Raw genomic sequence first — 25,670 nt, 5'->3', positions numbered from 1 at the left:
GCTCACTAGTCTCAGTAATGGGAGAACAGTGATTGTTTATGTATGTTGAAGTAGTCCTTATCACCTTTCAATTGTTCATCAATGATAAGAAATGGTAAATCCTCAGATGTTCAACATAATGGACAATGACTACAGGCCTTGACAAGACTGTGTGATCTTGAGAGTGTGATATTGAGAGGTCAAAGAGGTCTCTTCATTGAGACTGTTGAATCAAACAATAAACTGGAAAATTTTACCTGCAATGGCACTACATTCCTATTATTCAATCTTTTGTTGGAAATTTCAATGGTATCTGAGGGTAGCATGACATTCATTGGCTCATATAATGCTGAAGAGTATACCAGCCTTCTAGTCTGGTGGGAGCATGTTGTGATTTCTCTACTCAGAAGGGCTTTAGAACACTGTTGAGAAGTACTCTTGTAGTTTCTTGGAATTGTGTTGAACTAGGTCACTAGTACTAGTTCCTTGAGTCTCATGATCAACTTTGCAGATTAAATTAACATCTCTGGCAAGTGTACAAACTATGGAGATAAGTGTAACAATGGAGGAACAATTAAAGTAAGGATAATGACACATGCAGTTGCACTATATGTATACATTCACAATACAGAAGCATGCAGCTACAATGTATACATGCAAGCATGTGCTGAGCAATGGTGAGTGGATGAGCCTCCAAGAATATCATCAAGTATATTCAGTACATAGTATGCCATTTTCATGCAGGTGTCATAGACATGAAAATCATTCCATGGTGGGGGTATTACATGTGTATTGATCAGGGGACTTGGTTTCTTACTTGTGTATGTGACTAAGGACTAATATCTGAACTTGACACACAGGAAGAGAGCATAAAACAATTGAACAAAAAGTAAGCTTAGAACAATCAGACACAGGCAACTGAGTTAAATGTAAACAGAACTGCAGTGAAGTGTGGCAGTTACTTTGCAGAAACTGTTACTGCAAAAGTTCTGTGCCTCAATCTGCATGGATTTGCATGTAACTTGTGCGGACCTACACCTGACTTGCACGGATCCGCACCTGACATGCGCGGATCTGCACCTAACTTGTGCGGATCTGCACTTAACTTGCACGGACCTACATATAACTTGCATGTATCCTGCATGTAACTTGCACGGATCTGCATATAACTTGCGCGGATCCTACATGTAACTTCCGCACCCAACTTCTACTAACAATCAGAGCAATAAGAATCCCATTGGCAATTACTACATAGAATATCTCACAAATAACAATTACTCACATCTGAAGATTATGAAGCAGATAAGCTTCAGAATATCTGCTCAATCATATCTTTGCTCTTAATTGTTGAATTATGGTTAGTGATACACCACATCTGCAAAACCTGGGTAATGTTCGCCAGCTCTTGGGAGCATTTCCCAGCATTTCCCAGCATTCCCAGCCTCTAAAGCAGTGAAAGAAAGGGTACTGACTGGAGAGCACTGGAGAGCACTGGGAAGTGCTGGGAAAAGCTTCAAAAATTTTGAGCTCTTTTAACGTAATTCACCCAACTATTCCACAGCTGGGAACAAAATACTTTCAAATGCGCAATCATTGCTTTATCAGATCTATATTGGGTAATATTTACAAATATTGGGATGATTACGTATTTACTGTCCTGGTTATATCTGCACCCGCTATCCCGATCCCACACCCGTTATTGCGCACCCGCTATCCCGCTATCCCGCTATCCCGCACCCGCTATCCTGCTCCTGCTATCCCACTATCCCGCTACCCCGCTACCCTGCCATCCCCACCGTACCCGCCATTCATCTCACTATGCTTGTCATCTTGCCAGACCATGCCTGCCTGCCACTGTACGCATCCACATAACTACTAGGCTGATAACAAGATATCGACAAAAATTGGTGAAAGTCTTGCAAAAGGAGCACATATAAACAAATTTCTATAGGGAATCTAGTTTATTAGTCTGTGAAAGGGCGATTATTAGTTGTTGGTTACCTTCCAAGGTTATGAAAGGTCGATATGATCTGTTTGAGTCTTCCCTCTCTCCAAATTCGCCTCCAAACTGAAGCATTTTGTTAGCATCAAATTATCAACATCTTCGAAACCAACCTGAAACTAAAAGCCCAAGATCTCATATTCACGTTAAACTTAGAAGCATGATAAGGCTCCCTGACATCTGCAAAACCTGGATATTCGGCTAAGGTCTGAGAGCAGATCCCAGCAGATCCCAGTGCTGAAAGCACTGAAAGCAATATGCTCTGAGTGCTTTCACTGCTGGGAAGTGCTCCCAACTGCTTTCGGACCCTTAGCCGAAAATACAGGTTTTGCAGATGGAGCATGTTTATAATCATATCACTGTATAGCTTGTGGTACTCGAGGTTTGAGGCTGTAGTAAAATCGATATTCTTGGCTTTTGGACCATCTTCGTACTTGGAGATACAATATCGTATCTGTAATATCAATAGTGAATTCAAAGTTGAGGCGACTATAGGCAGATTCAACTCAACAAGCATAGAAGCTAAAACAATTGCTCCATGAGGAACCTCCGCCTTGAAATCATCTGGAAAGGTTTTTGCTAATGCTTTGTTACTTGTATAAAACAAAACCTTCACGACTTCTTTGAGACAGGGATGTGCAAAATTATTAACCCGTCCCTAGTAATTTTAAAATCAGGTATCACTTGAGACAAATATTGAGAAATTTTACATTGGCATCCCGTCCATCTTGCAAGAAAAAACTTTTCTCCAAAAGCTTGTTCACATAAGCTACAGTTAAATCGTTAAGTTGAGAGGCATTGAAACCAGTAGTTGGCTCTTGTTCTTTTGGCAACGGTAAACCATAGTGGCTAACCACCATAGGTTCCACAAGTCTCTTCAGAGTATTTCTGAAACTACTCTGGCTTTTGTACAGCTAGGCGGTAGTCAATAAACTTGAGATGAAGATTAACGAGAAGACTTGCAAAAGTTATTATATCTTCGCGGTGCTCTTTGATGTAACCTGAAATACAAGGGATCAAAATTATAGAAAACCGACAAAAAAGTTTACAATAACTCACCTGCTTCAACATGAAGGCCCTTTTCTCCTCTTTCCTCTATTGATCGGTCTAGACAATTCACAAGTAGTGTTTCATGATTCTCCATCGTCAAAAAAGGTCCTTGAAGAACCATAGTTCTATGCATAAATAATTGTGAGCCCGCAATTACTTTTTTCACTTGTGGCGTATAGAAAGAGAGCTTTGTTGGATCTTTTGTAGAGTTAGACCTGCGTCCTAGACAAGATAGCCCATTCAGCATAGAGGTCAAAAACCTCGATAAACATACCTTTAGAAGCCTTCACAGTGTTTGAAGTATCCTGGTCTATTATGTCCAGCCAAAATTATTTCCAGATTAAAAATAATTGATATAATAGAAACAAACCTTTCGATGATGAAGGAATAGCCAAAATAGGTGAAACAGGATGAGCTGGCAGATGAGATACTAGACGAGAAGGAGATACTGGGCGAGAAACTGGACGAGAAGCTTGACTGGAAACTGGACGAGAAGCTTGACGAGAAACTGGACGAGAAGCTTGACGAGAAACTGGACGAGAAACTGGACGAGAAACTGGACGAGAAACTGGACGAGAAGCTTGACGAGAAACTGGACGAGAAACTGGGCGAGAAACTATACGCGATACTGGTCGCGAAATAGATCCTAATACTGTGTAAGTTACTTGTCATCAACCTGGTCAAGAAGAGAGTGCAAACTTTTATGAGCGTTGAATTCAGATTGGGGTACTGTAGAAGCATAGCCTATAGTAGGAAACATCAGAACACAAACTCAAGAAGAGCAAAACTACCTGCGTTTATATTCCCAAGATGTTAGAGTGACATCTTCTCCGTTATTATCGGCATCCTCATCCTCAGCGTCTGCATTCTCATCATCCTCATCATCTGCATAACGGTCATGTTCAAACTCAGCCAGTTCTTCGTTAATAAAGTCCTCTTCTGTAGTAAGAACATGGCTTTTTGAGTGAATCTTAAGAATTGCAGGGTTCGGAGGCTTTGGAAGATTTCGCTTTCTCTTCTTGAGGACTTCGGTTTCTCCCTCCACCTAGAGTTTATATTAGATAACTGGTTTAGACAGGCCAAAGCAAAAACGTACAACAGGTTCTGGCACCTTTTGGGTATCTGAGTGGGGGCTGTAAGCTTTCGTACTCAAAAATCAAAAAGAAACACATTCCTTTAGTTGCTTTTGAACCTGTTCCCTCTGAATGGAAACTCATTTGAGATTGTTCTTGACTTGGTATGTTGTCCACCGAAGAACTAGCATAGCCAACTTCTTTGTGAACCCCAACCAGAGCTTCCATATTCACACCATCTGCATGAGAAAAGGTGGAACCATCCCGCCGATGACACGCCTAAATTTTGGCTAGACGTCTATATTGTGAATTGTGACATTTTCACGTATAGATTTGTATCGAGAGAACTGTAATTGAGACCCAGATTGACAGTCAAAGTCAATACTGAATCAGTCTAATAAGTTGAAGGGACCATATACCCATACTACCACAAGTTGGTCAGTTTACCCATTCCCGATACTACCTACGGATAGCAGTCTACCTGTTTGTCAAGCAGGATTATACCAGACTCGGACTACATCCGAAGGATGACCATTCAAGTATGACATACCAAGGGTATTCTTATTGGACCTTACACTGGCAGGAGTTTGGAAGAACTTACTCAAGTGACCATGAACCGAGGATTGACTCGAAATGACTTTCTAGAACTCAGGAATGATCAAATACTCCTTCTAGAACAAGATCATGCATTAATCTAAAAGACTGCGATTTAGTCTAATAGACCAATCAAGTTGCATGGTTAAGGAAAATGACTAGAAGAACGATCGAAGTACTGCGAGGCTCCGAAGACATATCAAATGAATGTCAAAGAGTCCTGACGTAGAAAATATTGAAGAATGCAATTAAATGAATACTATGTGTAACTCCCTTGATTGAGTATAGGCACAATGGGTGTCTATTGAAAGAGAGAAGCAATTAGTTTAATCCAGATGAATCAGATTGATAGGATTAGAATCGAGGAGAGCTGATTTGCCTCCGGACGAGGTGACAAACGATCGAAGTAAGTGTTGAACAGCAATGACAGTTGAACACCATTCGAGTCATCCTCCAAAAACAATTAAATTAAATGAATATTGAAGTACCTACCTATGTTTGGAGGTATACTAGAATCTTGGAACCAATATGGACCAAATAAGGACATGTAGATTCAAATTAAATGGTATCTGATTGAGTGTAGAAGTTTCCTTGCGGTTCCGAACGTTTATTGTATTAAATTAATTGTACTATGCGACTCTATATTCTGTATGTATAAATAGCGATCCGATGTATCTGGAATACAAGTGATTTTGGGACGACGTTGCAGTGCTAATCCGTAAAAAGGAAAGACACACTCCCGCCAGACTGAAACCTCTTCGCTAGCAGCCATTCGGGCCCGGCACTTGTGAGTATAGGAACGTCGTGTTCTGCTCCTTGTGACTGCGAGAAGTATATCCAGTTGTTGGGTATTCTTCGAACTTAGGATCAGTCGTTGGTCTTAAGGGCAAATCACGCTGTGTGGTTGTGCCAGCACATAGTTCTAGCCCTCTGTAGGGGTCTGTGTGTTTCGGTTTTAATTTACTTTGATTCAAACCCCCAATTCTTGATATACCCAAATCAATACAAACCAAAGCACAAATCGTGCTGAATCTACCTTGATCAAAGGAATATATCGAATCCTTAGAACGATTCAAATTGATTAATCAAAGCTTCGTACTTAGCTCTCAAAGCTTTGCGGAACCTTTGCCAACGCTACCCCTTGCTATTAAATAAATTTGATAGCAGTGAACTCGCATATTGTGTATTAGATTGGTTGGTTGGAGTGCCCATTAGATTCCTTCCTTTCTCTTTCACACAAAAACGAGGCAAGCTCGTTACCGATATTCGTATCCACCTCCGTATCCACTTCTGAATCGTCCTCCGTATCCACCTCCGTATCCACCTCCGTAGTCACCTCTGTATCCACCTCCATATCCACCTCCATATTCACCTCCGTATCCACCAGTATATCCCCCTCTATATCCTCCCCGATAACCTTCTCCATAGCCTTGTACACCAGAAAGACTTCTTCCGAAGCTCATATTATGTCCAGCAATATATCCACCGTCATCAACCTTATCGCTTCTCCCTCCCTGACCATAGCTGTTTTCGTAGCCTCTATTATAATCTCCAGAATACGCTCCATAGTTTCTGCCTGTCATATGCATGCAATTCACCCAATATGCTTCCCGGCCCGGCCCGGAGCGGCCGGACTTCGGATTAATAACCTTGTGACCTACATTCTATTTATTTATTATTCCGAGCTTTCATCGAGGTCTTCTGACTGTATCTGGGATGTATATAAGCTAGAATACTTTGTACGTTGTAGTCAAGCTTGAAATCAAGTGTACCATCCTATCCTAATCTTTAATATCTTCTTTACCCTTTGCTTCTGGACTCCCGGATCATCAGGAACCCCATTTAGGCTGCTCATCCCAATCTTGCACTCTTGCCATAATTCCCGGGGACACCAACAGTGTGTGAAGGGTGTTGCTAATAGCTTCACCGACGTCCCACTCCCAGTGTGTACTACAGGCCAATACTCAGTTCCGGACCTCGGAATTATCCCGGGCCATTCCCGGGCCAGATCCGGCCTCAGAACCTCTATAGCTATTGACCTGTAGGCACGGTCTTGTCAGTATTTCAAGCTTACACTTCATTACACTGTTCCTTCACCGAAATACCCCTCCATTATGTCCTTTGGCTCTGATTCAGGATCCTTCCTCGAGTATGCCTTATCTTTACCTGATCCGGTCGGCCCGGACCCGGAAACCTCGGATCCGTCGGAACAATCTAGCCCATCTGACCACAATTCTGAACAAGAATCAGTTCAGTCCGGTACTAATTCCGATCCTGACCAGTCAAGTTATGACTCGGAATTTCCTGGCCCATTTGATTATGATTATCTTCATGAATCCTCTGACTTCGACTTGGATCACCCCGGCCCTTATGATCTCCATTACCTACATTCCTATCCTTCATCCTCAGCCTCAGACTCAGTTGAGTCTTTCCACTCGTTTGCCTCTGATAACTCCGAAGCGCCGGAACTCCGGCCCGGTGATGACAGATCTGGTCATCCTCACCTCGGACCCGATGGCAGGCTTTTGGACTCTGAGAGCGAAAGGCGCAGGGTGCTCGGGTTGTGCTTTTATTGTGGAGGAGAACATATGAAGGTAGATTGTCTCAAACTGCAGGCCCGTACAGGACAGAACTACGATGCAGATAACTCTGAATCGGATGTTCCGGGCTCCGATGATGGTTCCGAGTAATTCCTAATTTTTTCTACATTTTAATTCCGAATTTTCCGACCATTTCCGAGTCTTAGACCGAGTTTTCCTTTCCTTTCATGATTTTCACTTATTTGACCTTACAAATTCCTTTCTTTCCGAACTTCGGCCCGATTTTGATGCCTTTCATGATTATTGATTGTTTGACATCATGATTTACTTCATTTCCGAGTTTTGGCCCGATTTTTTGCCATTACTATTCCAAATATTCATTTTCTTTATGCTAGAACACATTTCCGCTTTTTCCGAATTTCGGCCCGAGATTTTGCACCTTTCCATGATCAATTTTTGTTGACAGTATAATTTACTTTGTTTCTAAGCTTCGGACCGCTTTTTTTCCATATGTTCCACTTCTGTTTCGAGTTTTTGAATATTCAGGTAATGTTTCATTGTAATAACTATTATTGCTTCATTCCGGCCCGATTTGGCCGATGTTTTTGCTTATTATTGATTACTAATTATTCCATTCCATGTTTCCGACCTTGCTCCGATTTTCCCGTCATTTTATTGACATTATCTCAAGCTTGCTCATTAGCACTTCCATTCACTTATCTGTTATCATTTCTATTTATGTTGATTCCTTGCTTCACCCACAAGCTGCTCCTCTGTTTTAGTAGGATTTCATTGATTATTTGTTAGGATACAGTTTCTACTCCCACTTAGATCCGTTGATCTCCCGGGTAGACTGAAACACTTTTTTCCAACTCATTTTTTATGATTATCCTTATAGCGCTTTCCGGCTTTGCTTCCCTTGGAACTTCCGGTCTTGGGATGGTTCTACCATCATTCTGGACACTTTGTGTCAATTTCGGCCTTTTTAGGCATCGCTCTTGTGTGGATATCAGCTCAGGTTATCATTTTTGGCAGCACTTTGTGTTGATTGGTATGCCGGACTTTTCCGCAGTTTCCGACAAATTTTCCGGCCCAATCCCGCCCCTCGGCTCGGATTTTATTCTGAAATTTTCCCTACTCCATTACCCTATCCTCCTACATCACCATTTACTCCAACTTCGGCTCTTGATTCATGGCTTTCGAGGGCTCAAGCGTACTTGGGGGATACTGCTGTATTCCAGTCCTGTATTCCAATTTTCGGACCGGCTGCTCCTGATTTTTCCGAATTTCGGAACTTGTTTTAGTCTTTTGAGACTTCAGAACACTTTCCGGCCGGCCCGGACTTCGGAAGTTACGTGGTCATCCATTCTTTTGTTGATTATTTTGTTACGAGTTTACTTTGTTTCAATCTGGTTTTTGTTTGCTTTATTAAGTTTCTTTGACCCCCTACATCGGCAGGCCGATCCTTTCCAGTTTCTCCGAAACTTCCACTTTTAATTTATTCTTCACTACTGGATCTAATCCAATCCCTTTGCTTTACTATACTTTACTATTTCACTGCACACATATTCACAGAGGCCTTCGTGGGCTCAGGCCTAACGGGGGGATACTGTCATATGCATGCAATTCACCCAATATGCTTCCCGGCCCGGCCCGGAGCGGCCGGACTTCGGATTAATAACCTTGTGACCTACATTCTATTTATTTATTATTCCGAGCTTTCATCGAGGTCTTCTGACTGTATCTGGGATGTATATAAGCTAGAATACTTTGTACGTTGTAGTCAAGCTGTTAAGATCATGTACACCGTGTAACCGTGCCAGAGCCACAGGGTGTCTAAGTGCGGAAGACGAGTGGGACAGTAGTGAAGTTATTAACAACACCGCCGTTATGCCGTTAGTCCCCGGAGATCGAGAGTAGAGAAGGGAGGAACTGAGAAGCAGCCAAGTCGGAGCGGCGGTATCGCCGGTGACGAGGAGCGGGCCAAAGAACTTATAAGTCCAAAGGCTGTAGAGAGAGTACTTCAAGGCGTTGAGCCTGAAGACTTAGAGAGGAGCTAAGTTGAGAAGGGAGATCTAAGTTGATAATTAAACTAAGGAACTACAGTAGCGTACAGGCAGTATTTATATCTACGGAGCGGCGCATCGGTGCGGAGCGCCAGACTAACTACTAGGAGCTATACGAGTAGTACCTGCAGGGTAGAGTAAAAGACAATAATGAGAGACTAGGACGAAAGGATATGTGTAGCGAGAAAGAACAATAGGAAGAGATTACAATAAAAGCAGATCTTCGGAATACCGAGCGGCGGAATGGAGGCCCGCGGCATGGACTTGACAGTATCCCCCTCTTAGGCTTGAGCCCTCGAAAGCCATTAATACCGGGAGTTGGTTAGTCACCAAAGACAAATTTTAAAGGCCGTCAGCATCGGGGATTTGGCCCATCAGTCAGCAGGAAAATTTCCGAAAGCCGTTGGTACCGGGAATTGGCGTTAGTCATCAGTGAAAATTTTCGGTTCACCGTACACCAAGTACAATTCGAAGGAAAATTTTCGCTGGTCCGTGCGCAGTTTTGCCGTATAAAAGGCCCCGAGTTTCGCCGATAAGACCCAAGTTTCCAAACTCCCAAGTCCAACAAAAAATGTCGACAAGTCACACTACCACTACCACCACCTCTGCTACCGCCGGCCCTTCGCGGTCAAGACCAGTACCGCCCGCCGATCCCGTTGTCCCTGAAGAGGAGGGTCTGGAGGATGAAGACGAGGAGGAAATCATTCGGAGGGCGCAGGCAAGAGTTGAGAGGGTGAGAGCGAAAAAGGCAGCGGCGGCGGCGGCGAAGAAGGCTGCAGAGGAGAAGGCTGCAAGGGCAGCAGCAGCTAGGGAGCGTGCAGCGCAGGAGGCGCGAGAACGGGCCAATCGGGCTCGTCAACAGGAAGAAGAAGTTTCGGAGCGGAGGAGGCTTCTGGCCGAGGCGGCGACCGCCAGAAGTCAACGGGGAACTTCTCCAAGTGAGATGTCTGCTTCCCCCAGGAGGCCGGTGGTGGAGATTCGGCGGAAGACGGCGAGCAAGGAAAAGGAAAAGGCCAAGGCCCAGGTGAGTCCTGAGCATATGTTGGTACCAATCACTTCATTTACCATTATTGATAGCCGGTCGGCGGGGACCCGGACGACGGTGACGACGGAGACGACGACGATGACGACGAGGAAGACCGAGCGCCATGCGAACGGTGCAAGAACAAAAAACTCCCTTGCCAAATGCAGGCAGGCAAGAGGAGTTCGATCATTTGTAAGCCCTGTCATGACGCCAAGGTGAGGTGTTCCTACTCGGGGCGCCCCACTACTTCAAAACAGCGGGAAGGCGGATCCGGCGAGCGTATCGCCATCATGGAGAGTCAGATGGCGCAAAGTCTCGCCGATCTCCGGGCGTTACGAGAGGCGGATTCAAAAACTCACCAGTACCTCCACCAGTTGTTGAGGAAGCAGGAAGATGATCACGCCCGATTGATATCCATGGAGACCAGGATGGCCATGATGGGCATGGGAGGAGGACCGGCGACGGCGGGACCGTCGAGAAGGAATACCGAGAGGCGGCGGCCGCTGAAGCGGAGGAGGATTGTTGAGGAGAGTGAAGAGGAAGAGGAAGAAGAGAAAGAAGTAGGGGAGAAGGAGAAGGAAGTGGATAAGGACGGAGAGGGAGAAGAGGAGGAGATAGGAGAGGAGGATACGGCGCCGACAGAGGCGCCATCGGACAAAGGGAAGGGGAGAGTAGAGGAGTAGTGTAGAGTACGGACAACGGACCTCGGCTCTTCGGCCAAATCTTGTATCCTTCTTGTAGCCTGCTGCTCCCTGTACATATATTTTTTTTGATTCCTTTTGTATATAAAAATATTACCGCGATTTGAAATCGGAAAGTGAATGGGCCGCGAAGCGGCGTAAGAAGTAATTAGTTTTTGAAGTATAAGTAGCTTAAGTGTGATTGAAGAATAAGTAAAATAGTAACTAAAAAACGAAGTAAGCAATTTAAGAAAGAGAGGTAAACACTCAATTTGCTATCATCGTGTTTACCCTCTAAACACACGAAGTAAACTTCGGCGGAGCATGGCGAAAACGGGGAAAAGGAATAGGATGTTTTTGTGATCAAGGTCCAGGCTTGTGAGGGTATCGGGCATGGAATGCCGGTACAAGTTCGTCAGCATGTAGTTCATCAGCAGCAACCCAAGAAAACTCATCGTCGGTACCTTCGTAACCGGCCCACCGAATGTAATAACGAAGAGGACAACGTTTATACCTTCTGTCCAACTTGGAGTCAAGGATTTCGGCCACGTTGTATTCCTCTTCACCATCAACTTCGATTGGAGGTGGAGGAGATTGAGTTCGATTCGGGAAGGGATTCGGCGTAACCGGCTCCAGCTGGGAGACATGGAAAACCGGGTGAATTCGGCGAAGGTAGTCCGGGAGCTTGAGTTCGTAGGACAGAGTACCAGGTCGACTGATGACCTTGAAAGGACCAAGATATTTTTCTGAGAATTTTTCAGTAGGACGAGTAGAACGAATGTGCTTAGCCAGAACAAAGACTTCGGAGCCGATCGGGAACTCCGGGTGCGAGATTCTTTTCCTGTCAGCTTGTTCCTTGTAACGAGACTGAGCTAAGAGGATTTCCTCTCGAAGGAAAGCGTGGAGTTCATCAAGGTTGACGACGAAGTCTCTAGCCAGATCAGATTTCATGTCGACCTCGGGCCGAACGGTGATGTTTGGGTGGTATCCTTTGTTAGCGAAGAATGGAGTAATACCTGTGGAAGCGTTGGGAGCGTTGTTATAGGCGAACTCGGCGATCGGGAGTAAAGGCGACCAGTCATCTTGTTGGTAGGAGCAGTAGATCCTGATGTACTGCTCGAGAGTCTGATTGACACGCTCGGTCTGCCCGTCGGCTTCCGGATGATATCCAGAGGTATAGTGAAGTTCCATGGAAAGCGCTTTACCGAGAGCCCGGAAAAACGCCGAAACAAATTCAGAACCACGATCAGAAGTGACATGATTAGGGACACCATGTTTAGAGAAGACATGAATAACGAAAAGCTCAGCTAGTTGTTCGGAAGTAATGGTGTCGTGAGTTGGAATAAATATAGCTTGTTTGGAAGATCGATCCACAACGACGAGGATAGCTGTATAGCCATTCGACATCGGCAGTTGCTCAATGAAGTCCATGGATATGGAATCCCATGGTCGGACCGGAACCGGCAACGGTTTCAACAACCCGTAAGGCCGATGACGGCGGGGTTTGTTGCGACCACAGATAGTGCAAGAGGTGACATAGTCACGGACGAAGTCTCTGACCTTGGGCCAGGTGTATTGACGACGTACAGCTTCTAGAGTTCGGTTCTGGCCGAAATGGCCGGAGAGTGGATGATCATGAAAGTAGTGGAGAACTTGAAGGCGAAGGTCGCCGTGATTAGGGACATAAATACGGTCGTCAAGGCGTAGTAGCTTGTCACTACCTAAGCTCCAACGTTCATTGGAAGGATCTTTTGCAAGTTCCAAACCAACAACGGAGCTCGGGTCGGCGGGAAGGGCGAGGATGATGGCTTGGTGTAGGGCTTCGATATCCATGATAATCGAGGCTCGTAAAACCGGGCCTTCCAAGAAGGTAGCTCGAAGAGACGCAGTGAGTTGTTCGTTAGTAAAGATAGGGCGAAAGTTATGAGGGTTCACTTGGGCGTAGCCGATATCCCCCTCTTTAGGGTAGACGTCCCAGCGTCTAGTTATCGAATCAGGTTTCTCGCCGAGTTTCCCCGGTCGGAAGCGAATGACCATATTAAATTGATGTAAAGATTCTGACCATCGGACCTGTCGGCGTGTAAGAACCTTGGTAGTAGAGAAATACTCAAGATTCTTGTGATCGGTGACGACGTCCACCGGATCACCCGAACCTTCCAGATAATGACGCCAAGCTTTAAAGGCCTCGAAGATGGCCAGTAGCTCTTTGTCGTGTGTATCGTAGTTGAGTTCCGCCGCATGAAGCGTTCTGGAAAGGAAGGCTAGAGGATGAATTTCACCGTCAGCATATTGGATGGAAAGAATAGCCGCAATGGCGTAATCGGAAGCGTCGGTCTCCACGATAAGTGGGCGATTCGGCTCCCAATGGGCCAGTATCGGCGCAGAAGTAAAAGCGATTTTGAGGTTTTCGAAGGCCTCTTGACAGCTGCTGTCCCAGATCCAGGGAGCGCCTTTTCGGGTAAGCCGAGTCATCGGCACAACAATATCGCTATAATTATAAATAAAACGACGATAGAAATTTGCGAAACCCAAGAAGGACTGAATGTCCTTAACCTTCCTCGGGACCGGCCACTCTAGCACTGTCTGTACTTTCTCCTTGGACATAGTCAATCCATCGGGAGAAAGAATATAACCCAAATACTCAACAGTATCCATATTGAATTCGCACTTGTCGGGGTTGGCGTAGAGCCGATGTTTCCGTAACCGCCGAAGAACTTCCTTAACGTGTTCTCGGTGTTCTTCTGGCGTATCAGAGTAGATCAGAATATCGTCAAGATAGACGATGACACAGACATCGAGCATGTCAGAGAAGATGTCATTAACAAACCGCTGGAAAGCCGCAGGGGCGTTCGTAAGGCCGAACGGCATGACCTTCCATTCGTAAGAGCCGTAGCGGGTCCGAAAGGTGGTCTTCCATTCGTCACCTTCAGCGATTCTGACCAGATGATAAGCGTGAGCGAGATCCAATTTGGTGTATATTTTAGCTCTTTTCGGAGCGTCGAGAAGATCTGATATGAGTGGGAGTGGGTAACGATCCTTTTTGGTGATACGATTGAGTCCACGGAAATCGACGCAAAGGCGAAGTTTGCCGTCTTTCTTTGGGACAAAAAGGACCGGAGCGCCGTGAGGAGAGGATGATGGGGTGATGGCACCAGTAGCCAGCTGTTTATCAATAAAGTCTTTAAGGGCAACTAGCTCCTTTTCAGACAAAGGGTAAATACGGCCGAGAGGCGGCGAAGCGCCCTCTTCTAAGTCAATCTTCAGGTCGTAAGGTCTGTGTTCAGGAAGTGAATCTGCAGCAATCTCGTCGAAGACGTCTGCAAACTCTGCGTACTCTTCTGGGATAGAAGGGTGGAGTGGAGGGACAGTAGGAGTGGTGGAAGAGCGGTCGGCGGCGCGGGCCGCGACCTCTGAGTGGATAGCACGAAGTAGAATGGGTTCCATACCAGCGTCCTTGCAAGCCCTGTTAAAGACTGCAGCACTGACAAGTGCAATGTTGACCTCAGGAGTTTCCAGTTGAGCAGCGAATTGAGAGACCGTAGGGTAAGAGTAGATGGGTTCAAAGGGGAATTTGGACGAAAGGGGCTTGGCCCGTAAAGTCCGAGAGCGGGAGCGAGAGCGAGAGCGAGGTGAGTCCCCAGGAGGGGTCTCCAGAATTGTCGGTGAAACCGACGGCGAAGGTTCCGGTAGCGGAACAGCGACCTTTGCAACAACGGGGTTGATAGCAGAAGGCACAGACGTCTGTGGAGAATCAAGGTGTGAAGTGTTACGGAACGTAATGTTTCGAGATGCCCAGTCAATCAACGGATTGTAGCGGGATAAGAAACTGTAACCTAGTACTGCTTTACAAGATGAATCTAAATGAGTAACATAAAAGGGTAATAGAAGCAGCTCGCCGGAAGGGAACCGAACGGCGATATTCACCATATCAGTAATGGGTTTAGAAGATAATGAACCATCAAAAAGACGAAGATTAACAGGAGAGATTTTGGTCGTAGGAATGGAATTTTGAGAAACATAACGAGTATCGATGAAAGAGTCAGTAGAACCAGAATCAACAAGAGTAGGAAATTTAAGAAGAGCAGAGATGGGTTCGGCCGGCGCGGCCGAATCGGATAACGAAAATTCAGTAGTCAAAGATATTACAAGAGATCGTTCAATAGAGGAAAGAGCGGACGCGTTGAGATATAACTCCCCAGGTGAGGTACGAACCTGATCAACGCAGCTCCCGTTTCGTACCGGGGAACAAGAGCTGCGGATTAGTTTTCCGAATCCTCTTCAACAACCTCAATGGTTGCTTCGGGGGTTTCTTCAACCTCGGCAGCGCGGCCCTTCGATTCTCGGGCCTTTCGCTTATTGCAGTCAGCAATCTGATGCTTACCACCGCAGAAGAGACAAAGGTTGTTCTTCATCCTTCTTTCCTTCTCGGAGGGAAGGACTTTCCCATCTGCACCAAGATGGTTGAACGCGGGGCGCTGACCGCCGGATTGGCCGGAATTCGAAGAATTCTGGGGCTTACCATTGTTGTTAGGCTTACCACCAGAGAAGGGTTTAGGCTTCGGCGTGAACGGCGCCGTAGAGCCAGAAGGCTGAGAATTGTTATGCTGGTTAGCAGAACCAGTCTTGAAGTCCGAGGAACCCTTCTTCGGGTTCCGAGCGACAAAAGGCTTACCAGCCTCACGCTTTCTAGTTTCCTCGCGTTTCCAATAACGATTGTCAATACGGAGAACTTCTTGACGATAATCGGCGAGCGTCGCCGGCTCGGGCAAACGCGCCATTTCGTCCTTGATGCGTTCAGCTAGGCCTCGTCCATAAGCCCATTTCAGGGCAGCAGAATCCCAGTTGGTACTAGCCGCCAGGGTGTTGAACCGGATGTTGTATTTCCGGATGTTCTCGGTTTCCTTCATCTTCAGATTACCGAGAGAATCTTCGGCCTCGCCTTGGGCGTCGTAAACGCCGAAATTGTCCTGAAGCTCCTTTACAAGGGCTTTGAAGGAGGATGTCCAGGCCGGCAGCGAGTCGAGATCCGGATCGAGGATATCAGGGACAAACCATTCTTTGGCTGACCCACTGAGATAGGAAAGGGTGTAGTTCACCTTCCGTTGGTCGGTGAAATACTTGGGACGGTCATTGAAGACCAGGGCGAGATTGACGAAGAACGTCTTGAGTTTTCGGGGGTCCGAACCGTCGAATACCTCTGGCTCCTTGACTTTGCTCTTGGATTCAGAGCTGTCAGAGGGACGGCCGAGAGCGGCGAGGACGGTACCAAGGGTCTCAATGGAGCCCTTGAATCCCGAGAGGAGTTCCAACATAGCACGTTGCTCGTTGGGGATGTCAGGAGAGATTGGGGAACGGGGTCCACTAGGTCCACCAGGACCGCCGGGACCGCCGGGACCACCAGGACCACCAGGTCCACTGGGGTCACCAGGCTCACCACGCGGTAAACCGCCGGAATCGTCATCCAGATCGTCGTTGTTATTATCGACGCCCGGATCGTCGGGGTCGACAGGAGGGTCTTGATCATCGTGATCACCGGTGTCCAAATTGAAGTGAGGAGGTGGGTCACGAGGAGATTCGGAAGCAGCGCGACGTTGGGGTTGTTTACCCGTACGGCGGGCTATGGCTTGGAGAATTGGAGAATCAATTCGAGTAGTAGACCGGCCCCGAGCCGGAGCGACCACGGGGGGTTGTCCACGGCGAGGGGTCAGGACTTGGACAGGTTGTCCGTCACCAGTGTACAAAGTGCTGTACTCAAATTGTTGTTCTTCTTCCATGGCTTCAGGAAGAGTCGACGTAGTAGGGACTGTAGCTGGACCGAAACCGCGATTACGGCGACGTGGTTGACCAATTGCAGAGATAGAGTCGGAGAATGGGGCAAATGATTGGGCTGTAGTGAAGAAAGTGTTTTCTTCGGAGTTAGCTCTAGATTGAGCTCGAGTTTTCGGAGGCATAAAAAATGATATGTCAGTACGACGTTAACGGATTGAGTTTAATTATACTGTTAAGATCATGTACACCGTGTAACCGTGCCAGAGCCACAGGGTGTCTAAGTGCGGAAGACGAGTGGGACAGTAGTGAAGTTATTAACAACACCGCCGTTACGCCGTTAGTCCCCGGAGATCGAGAGTAGAGAAGGGAGGAACTGAGAAGCAGCCAAGTCGGAGCGGCGGTATCGCCGGTGACGAGGAGCGGGCCAAAGAACTTATAAGTCCAAAGGCTGTAGAGAGAGTACTTCAAGGCGTTGAGCCTGAAGACTTAGAGAGGAGCTAAGTTGAGAAGGGAGATCTAAGTTGATAATTAAACTAAGGAACTACAGTAGCGTACAGGCAGTATTTATATCTACGGAGCGGCGCATCGGTGCGGAGCGCCAGACTAACTACTAGGAGCTATACGAGTAGTACCTGCAGGGTAGAGTAAAAGACAATAAGGAGAGACTAGAACGAAAGAGTAAAAGACAATAATGAGAGACTAGGACGAAAGGATATGTGTAGCGAGAAAGAACAATAGGAAGAGATTACAATAAAAGCAGATCTTCGGAATACCGAGCGGCGGAATGGAGGCCCGCGGCATGGACTTGACACAAGCTTGAAATCAAGTGTACCACCTTATCCCACTCTTTAATATCTCTTTTACCGGATCACAGGAACACCATCTAGGCTACTCATCTTGACACTATATCCTTGCCATTATATTCCCGGGGACACAACAGTGTGTGAAGGGTGTTGCTAATAGCTTCACCGACGTCCCACTCCCAGTGTGTACTACAGGCCAATACTCAGTTCCGGACCTCGGAATTATCCTGGGCCATTCCTGGGCCAGATCCGGCCTCAGAACCTCTATAGCTATTGACCTGTAGGCACGGTCTTGTCACTGCCATGGCCCCCTCCATAACCGTCAAGATTTGCGTTACCACTACCAAAACCCACTACGGAGCCTGGTTGTGAGCCATAGTAATGGCTTCCACCGCTAGAAGCTGTAGATCCTCGTCCCATGTTACCGTTATAGTCAAAATCTCCTACATCATTTCCAGTGCGTATATCTTCGGGAAGTCTAAGGATCTGACTGTGATTGATACTTGTCGCTCTTTCATTCAACTGTGAGTCAACGTCGAAAGAGTCACCTCCTTGTCCTAAGTAAACAAAATGACCGCTGCTTGATCCTTGAGTAATTTGCTTACCCACGACAAAGGAAGTATGAGCTTGACTTTGATTCTATATTGAAACCGGTATAAGCTATGGTTTTCTTTCTGAAATTGGTATATTTCTACCGTATGGTGTTGTTCTCGAGCAATAACTTCTGCAATAGGTACTTTGGATGGTAGCGGAACTTGACGACTAGACAAAGGAGCAGGCGGAGGATAACCAGATGTTGGAGAAACCAAAGGCAGCATATTTGGAACAGAGGAAGAGGAAGAAGAGGCTGACGGTATTTCGTTAATTTTTTTTTGGCCCTTAGTTTGAGTGCTAGCCTTCTTGTTTCTTCCTCGTTTCTAGAGGAAGAAGTATTAGCTTTTTAAGAGAAATTCATTATAGTTATCTAAACAAACTGGTTTTTCTGGTGGAGGTGCCATAGGATTGGTTACAGCGTCCTCGGGAAAAATAGTATTGGCCCCTTGAAGAGATAATCGTTGAGAAAGCAACATCTTATCAGCTGTTTCCAGCATTTGATTTGCATGCCCCCCCTTTCCTTTGTTTGTGCGGCTGCTTGACCTCTGGATATAGTAAGAATTTAAAAAAACAATTGGAAGAAATCGTTTTCACCTCTATTTGAAAATGTTCAAAAATGAATGATAAATCAATAGAAAAACATACGAGGCAAAGGGGGGCCTGCGTTACTATCAGGTCTCCTACTCATAAGCAAATAATTGAGCAACAAAGAAATGCAAAGACCAGTAAGAAGATGGGTCACAAAGCAATGGTAGGTCCACAAAGGTAACGTGCTTTTTGGGACCCACTGTTTCTTTCCTAAGGCCGGATCTTCTCGAAATGCCGCCTTTTATGCCCAGAGAAATGTTTGACACAACTGCCTCTGACTTTCAGATCCACAAGTACAAAATAACTCTCCTATTGTAGAATAAGAACAAAATTTCTTTCAAAATACTATAGTTGATCCCGCCTCATTTTCTTCAATCCAATACGAGACCTCCTGTAGCGCCTCCAAAGCGATAAACTCTGACTCCTAAAAACCTTGTTAGAATGGGAAGCAAACAAAGGGCAGAAATAGACAACCTTCGTCAAAGTAGCGAATTTCGGTATTTTGATCTTTGAGACCCTCAGTAGTAGGTGGGTGGGGTTCGGCATTGTCTTCCCAGGGCTCACATATATCATCCTCATCGTCATAGGTATCGTTGTAATCTAGCTCCATAGAGGGAGGAGTGTTAGGAGTTGCAGGGCAAGCTCCAACAGAGTTATCTAGCGAAAGTAACATCTGATAAGGTGTCCGCAGATAGACGAATGACTCTTACCACATCCTTGGATTTTATTCAAGATTCCTTCCATTCGCACAGCGTTTTGTCTGGCCTCAGAGCTTTCCATCTGAATTTTACTTAGTCAACAAAAATGCAATTCCATTATAAGTTTAGTAATTGCAATTTTCTGATCTAGTGCCGCTTGCTCAGCTGAACAAAGAGCTTGTTGAGCGTTGGCTATTCTGAGAAGATAATTAGCTTCTTTTTCTGTCTTCAGAAATGACAATAAGCCACAAATTTTGCCCACAAATGAAACTCTTACTAATGATTCGTATGTTTCTCCTTCGCCATTGACCCAGGGATGATATGAAGATAGAGAAGAGGAATCTGGAGGAATTTCTACTTGAGAATTGTCAATAATTAACAAGCTTAAAGAGATACTGTTGCACCTTTGTGGCTCATTTCTCGAACATGTATGGAAGATGATAGAAGATACTGAAAGGGTTTAAGACAATAGGTACAAATAAGACGATTTGTCATTAGGTAAGATAACCAGTAATTATCTATTTAAAGTAAATATTGTCGAACCAACCAAACCCATCTTTTTGATAGCTTACTCCAGTTTTATCTGCATGAATAACTATGGAACCCCTTGTACCACTATAAGGTAAATTGAAATGAGTATACCTATCAGAATGGAATACTACAACATCTCCGTTGCAAGTTTCCAACAAGAGCTTGGGTTCGTATAAACCTAGCTCACCTCCCTGAGGATTACCCACAGTGATACAGATGCAAGCTGATTTGTCGTTTTTGTCGCGGTGAGCTAAGGTACTCACATTAATGTTGAACACAATGCTTGTAAAAGGAGAAGTGGGGGAAGTGTCTTGTAAGGGAAGAAGATCAACGGTGGCGGAAATCTCATGAAAAGTATCGGAATGAATCTGTAAAACCTTTAAACTTACATTAGAAATAATGCAAAGAAGTTTCGCTCACCTTTTCTGAAACCCAACGTAATGTCTCCTCCAGACTCTGTTTCAAATCTTTGAAAGGCCCAGAAAATTTCTGAATGTCTTCAGAAGGATGAACCAGAAGCTGACTGTGATTCATCTTTCCTCCATTGGCGTTGACAAGATATAAAGGATGAATATCCTTAGGGGCCTCATATCCCTAGGATAACGTCAGAAAAATATAAGCAGATAATAGCAAAAAACTGAAATGAGTTAAATAGCATGTTTGATTTGTGAAATGAAGAGAGGAAAAAGCAGCAGTTTGAACAGATGAAGAAGGATCTTGAGGTGTGAACTGTGCAGTGGTATCGGACAAGCAGGCCTGAATTATCCTTTCCAAGCCTTCTTTTAGGTGTTGAGGCATAGTCGTGTCCAACGTATAAAGTAGATCTTTGTTGTCATCGAATATCTGTACAACTTTGCTGTTTTTAAATTAGTAAAAAGCAACGCCAAAATTGAGACATCTCACCCTTCAATAATGTTTCGGTTGAGCTTGAGGTACCTAGAGTCGGAAAGCCGTCCCAAGCTATCGAAACGACCGTTCATCTGAAAATCTGTAGGATCAGAACTGTAAACTTAAGTTAAAATCATAAACCTACCTCGTTAGCGTAACTCTCCAAAGAATCAGGAGTAACACAATCTTGAGCTAGAGATCTTTCGTTTTCCGTCCATTTGCTTCTACCTCGATAGTCAGGAGGAAAAGGTTCCCTGGTTTTGGCAGGTTTGTATGGCGTAAACAGAACTTGATGTATTCCTTCTGAATCTTGAGACTGGAAGCCCATACGATTAAAAAGAATTGAGATAGGTGGAATAGTTGAAGGCGGAGTGAATGTCTCTTCTTCAGAGGACAGCTCAGAAACTGCAGATGCATGCTGAGCAGCTCCCGTCTGTTCTGGAGAAAAGAGAAGAAAGCGTCTCTCCAAGGGAGACGTACTTAACAAAGTACGTTCAAATTTCATAGATACATCAAATTGCTTCCAGGCTTCCCAATCTCTAGGAAGAGATCTAAAGGTGCTAGAAGAACGTTATACGTAGATGTCTATAAGTCAGAGAAACTAATTACTCACTGAAAAAAGAAAGATCCAAAATAATTATCATTTACCCGTAAATCTCCGCAATCAAAGGAACCAGAAAGGCCCAGATCTTTCAAAAGAGACCTATGATATAAGGTCGGTATTGAAATGGGAATATCTTTGCAAAGGTTAGCTAGAACCGGTATAAGGTTAAACCTGACAATTTCTCCCATAATTCCTGAGTTGAAAATGGGTGAAATGTTTGTGTACTTTCAAAACACAAACTTACCTGATGAATCAGGCGCTCTAATTTTATTGCACAGAGCTTGTATGACAGTTACTGAGGCTTTCTTTCTGAAATATTCATCTTCTCCTTTGAAGGCAATAACCAGCAATAGATAAAGTGACCCTGTATAAAGCTCAGCTAAAGCGGTTGAAACGTAACTTATAGCTTACCTGCATTAGCCAAGAATGCCCATCTACTACCAGCTGACATATAATCTCGACTTTTATGTTCAGGAATACTATGAGTTTGAAGAGACTTGTATACTTCAGAAGGCTTCGGTCGACGACTGTTATCTTCGGATTTCATCAAATTCAAACGACTATAACAGGTGAGGCCTAATCGTCTCAGAACATGGTAGAACCTCCCATACCTATTAACTTTGGCAGAGAAGTAAAGCTCATGCAGCATACGGACAAATCTTGCTGTTCCGTCGACGTTGGCAGCTAAATCACATCGCCTGGCTATACTGACTAGCGAAGAAACAGCCAAGTCCTTGACGTTGTCTATTGTTCCCTCTATCATCCCCTTTAGATCTGACACCCAGCTCAGATAATCCTCATGACCAATAGAGGTTCTGGTGCCAAACGAAAGTCTTGCCAGTTGCTTCGTAAGGTCCACCGAAACATCTCTAGAAGGTTGCGCTGCATGGTCCCCAACAGCAAAACGACCAGCAGTAGAGTCATCATATGAATACTGATCGATTCGACGCCTCTTCCTTGCACGTACACTTTTTCTAGGGCAATGAATAAAGGTAGGATCATCGGGTCCTCCGCTGGTTATTTCTGTTGGGTTGGCTTTGGTTTTCTGAGCTTTGCGGCGTTTTCTCTTAGGTTGTGGCTCTGAACGTGGCTCTGAACGTGAATGGGAATGCGAACCGGAATGCGAACCAGAATGCGAACCGGAATTCGAACCGGAATGCGAACATGAGGGTGAATGGGAATGCGAACGGGAATGCGAATGTGAGTGTTGAGGGGAATGCGAATGTGAAGGCAAGTTCAACTCCGAATGCAACCTCAAGTCCGAATGCGAGCGCAAATCCAAATGCAAGCTCAAATCAGAATGCAAGCTCAAGTCCGAACACAAGCTCAAATCTGAACTCGACCTCAAATCCAAATGCGAGCGTGGATGCAAGGGTGAACCAGGATGATGCAAGGGTGAACATTGACGAGAACGTGAACTCAAATGCGAACTCGAATGCGAACGCGAATGCGATTGTGAGCGTGAAAGAGGACGCGGTTGCGAATGTGGACGTGGTTGCGATTGCGAAAGTGGATGTGAGAGCGAGGGTGGATGGAACTGGGAAGAATAAGAGGCTGAAGATGGGAAGCTAGCATCAACACTAGCTTCTCTGTACTTAGGAGTGGACTGTGTTGAAGAGAAATTCTGCCTTAAAAGGCCCCTTTGACCTCCTTGACAACAACTAGGACATAAAGCCTGTTTAGAGTGAACCTATGATTGGTCAGATCAAAAGGAAGTAAAGGAAGTCCTAGAATATTACCTGACTGACTCTTGGAGAAGTAGAAGATGAAGAAGTAACTTGAGCTTGATGATCAATGGCACCAGAGGGAAGGACTGCAATAAGTTCTTGAAGGGCAAGAGGCAAGGTTTCTTCTCTGCTAAGAAGGTAGTTCTGCAAAGCCAAAGCCTGGGCTGCAGATAATCTGAATGTCGACATTGCTAGACCCCAAGCGTAACAGCGGCGCTCGGAAAGAATATATCGGAGAAAAGAGTCTTGTTAAGCGCCTTCCGGATTTGGAGCGACAATTGCTGCCAGCAAGTGTCGCTCCAAATCCGGAAGGCGCTTAACAAGAGGCGCTTATTTTGAATTGACTTTGGTTTTCTACCTTCACCACCTCTGCCGCCTCTTCCACCACCTCTACTGCGGCCTCTACCACTTCCACCACTTCCACCACTTCCACCACTTCCACCACCTCTACCACCTCCACCACCTCCACCACCACTTCCACTCACCTCAAAAAGTAATCAGGACTCAATGTCAGGCACTACCTCTAGTGCCTCACCCGCCTCCACCACCTCCTCTACTGCCTCCTCCACCTCCTCTGGATCATGTGGTGGACTCGCGAGTCCACCGCCTCACCCGCCTCTGGATCATGCGGTGGACTCATGAGGTGGAGTCCACCACCTCCACCACTTCCACCACCACCTCTACACCTCTGTCTGGATCGTTCGGTGGACTCACGAGGTGGAGTCCACCGCTTCTACCACCTCATCCGCCGCTACCGCCTCTGGATCGCTTGGTGGACTCACGAGGTAGAGTCCACCGCCTCCACTATCTCCTCCACCACTTCCACCACCACCTCTACACCTCTGGATGGTTCGGTGGACTCACGAGGTGGAGTCCACCGCTTCTACCACCTCGTCCGCCGCTTTCGCCTCTGGATCGCGCCTCCACCACTTCCACCACCACCTCTATGGCCTCTGGATCATTCGGTGGACTCACAAAGTGGAGTCCACCGCTTCTACCACCTCGTCCGCCGCTTCCGCCTCTGGATCGCGCCTCCACCACTTCCACCACCACCTCTATGGCCTCTGGATCATTCGGTGGACTCACGAAGTGGAGTCCACCGCTTCTACCACCTCGTCCGCCTCTGGATCGCTTGGTGGACTCACGAGGTAGAGTCCACCGCCTCCACTACCTCCACCACTTCCACCACCACCTCTATGGCCTCTGGATCACATCGCCTCGATTCACACACGCGCCGAAGAAGTCAAAAGCTCTTCCTCGCCCACTCGTGTTATCTTTACAGTCTCTCCCTGCTTCTTTCTCATCTCCTAGGTCATCCCCGGGTCCTACATCACCACTTTCGCCGACATCTATATCTACCAACATCGCTTCATCTAGCTCATATCATGACGATCATGACTCTTTGGATGATTCACTACAAACTTGCCGGAAGCGCATGGCAAAACTTACTCAGACCCTTGGAGAGAATATACCTCCCGAGTTGGTCTTTAACTCTCAACTGCATCCTTCCCACTCTCGAAGCACCTCTGTTGAAGCAGCTTTTGCTCTTGCAAACTTAACAGTCACCGCTAAAGGCTCCACAGAGCCTTCTCGCCATACCCAAGAGACTCTTGTTCCGTTGCGAATGAAGAGACTTCCGCAGACACCTACCACGATGTCCCGTAGCGCGTCGCTACGAGCTCCGTCACCTTCGTTCGTTGCTCGGCGAATGATGCGAAAGCGTCACGGCCAACCTCACACAACGAGTCACGTCGAGCTCACTCCTTCCGCCGGTCGCAAATCCTCCGACACCATCCACTCTGCTGTTTCTTCGTGCTCTACTGCCTCCGAGCCAGGTCATTTGAATGAATCAAAACGGACTTATCGGAAACAGGCAGGGTGGAGCGGGGAATGGAATTGCCACCGCTGATACCGCCTCTGGATCGCTTGGTGGACTTGAGGTAGAGCCCACTGCTTCACCCACCTCTAGACCGTATGGTGGACTCGCAAGGTGGAGTCCTCCACCCTCCTCTACTGCCTCTAGATCACGCAGTGGACTTACAAGAGAGGGTTTGTGCTGGACCTGCCAGAGAGAGGAATTGTCCGAAACTGAGTGAACTAGCTTAGAATCAATATCTATGGCTGCAGTTACTAGCTTTGTAATGCTCCTAGTATTCATATTTTATTACAGAATGTAAACCTTTACTTAAACTCGTTGACGCTTTCTTCCCAACTTCCAAGAAACAAGGTAATCCCACCTAGTAAGAGAGGCCAAAGATATTCCCACAGTTTGTTTATGTCAATGTTGACGTCTGAATCCTCTGAACACTAGTCCTCATGTCTTTTACTTGTCGCTATTGTGGGCATCTATGTAAAACTGAAGCTGGACGACGTAGCCATGTCAAGCAAACACTCTGTAACTATAAGCCTGGTTTGGTACCTCTATCAACTTTAGCAGCCACATTCACCTCGGAAATCCTT

The 25,670-nt window shown here is 46.0% G+C and overlaps 5 protein-coding genes across 5 annotated transcripts; 4 read left to right on the top strand and 1 right to left on the bottom strand.

Annotated features, from left to right (window-relative positions):
- Positions 1–6,648: 6,648 nt before the first annotated feature.
- Positions 6,649–7,574, top strand: C8R40DRAFT_1101684 (uncharacterized protein). The gene has a single exon (XM_046227961.1). The coding sequence runs from the start codon at positions 6,813–6,815 to the stop codon at positions 7,386–7,388; it is 576 nt and encodes a 191-aa protein (XP_046086987.1). The 5' UTR covers positions 6,649–6,812; the 3' UTR covers positions 7,389–7,574.
- Positions 7,575–7,637: 63 nt separating this feature from the next.
- Positions 7,638–8,502, top strand: C8R40DRAFT_1101683 (uncharacterized protein). The gene has a single exon (XM_046227960.1). The coding sequence runs from the start codon at positions 7,788–7,790 to the stop codon at positions 8,043–8,045; it is 258 nt and encodes an 85-aa protein (XP_046086986.1). The 5' UTR covers positions 7,638–7,787; the 3' UTR covers positions 8,046–8,502.
- Positions 8,503–8,515: 13 nt separating this feature from the next.
- C8R40DRAFT_1101682 (uncharacterized protein) lies at positions 8,516–9,028 on the top strand (the record flags this gene model as incomplete). The annotated part of the gene is given in 2 exon segments (XM_046227959.1): positions 8,516–8,928; positions 8,940–9,028. A coding segment is annotated over 1 exon segment (238 nt), but the record flags the coding sequence as incomplete, so codon positions are not given.
- An 8,822-nt stretch (positions 9,029–17,850) lies between these two features.
- Positions 17,851–23,399, bottom strand: C8R40DRAFT_1170014 (uncharacterized protein; the record flags this gene model as incomplete). Its single annotated transcript, XM_046231469.1, has 17 exons — positions 17,851–18,137; positions 18,186–18,219; positions 18,276–18,497; positions 18,555–18,619; positions 19,237–19,419; positions 19,473–19,542; positions 20,255–20,359; positions 20,412–20,585; positions 20,694–20,847; positions 20,895–20,971; positions 21,025–21,317; positions 21,372–21,439; positions 21,493–21,676; positions 21,728–21,847; positions 21,895–22,043; positions 22,095–23,173; positions 23,223–23,399. 17 exons carry the CDS (start codon positions 23,397–23,399, stop codon positions 17,851–17,853), a joined length of 3,441 nt encoding a protein of 1,146 aa, XP_046086984.1.
- Positions 23,400–23,835: 436 nt separating this feature from the next.
- Positions 23,836–25,306, top strand: C8R40DRAFT_1170013 (uncharacterized protein; the record flags this gene model as incomplete). Its single annotated transcript, XM_046231468.1, has 2 exons — positions 23,836–25,022; positions 25,084–25,306. 2 exons carry the CDS (start codon positions 23,836–23,838, stop codon positions 25,304–25,306), a joined length of 1,410 nt encoding a protein of 469 aa, XP_046086983.1.
- Positions 25,307–25,670: the final 364 nt, after the last annotated feature.

Source organism: Lentinula edodes (assembly GCF_021015755.1).
Source record: "Lentinula edodes strain Le(Bin) 0899 ss11 chromosome Unknown C8R40scaffold_15, whole genome shotgun sequence".
In the NCBI taxonomy this organism is placed as follows: Eukaryota; Fungi; Basidiomycota; class Agaricomycetes; order Agaricales; family Omphalotaceae; genus Lentinula; species Lentinula edodes.
This window is presented reverse-complemented; position numbering and strand designations above follow the sequence as displayed.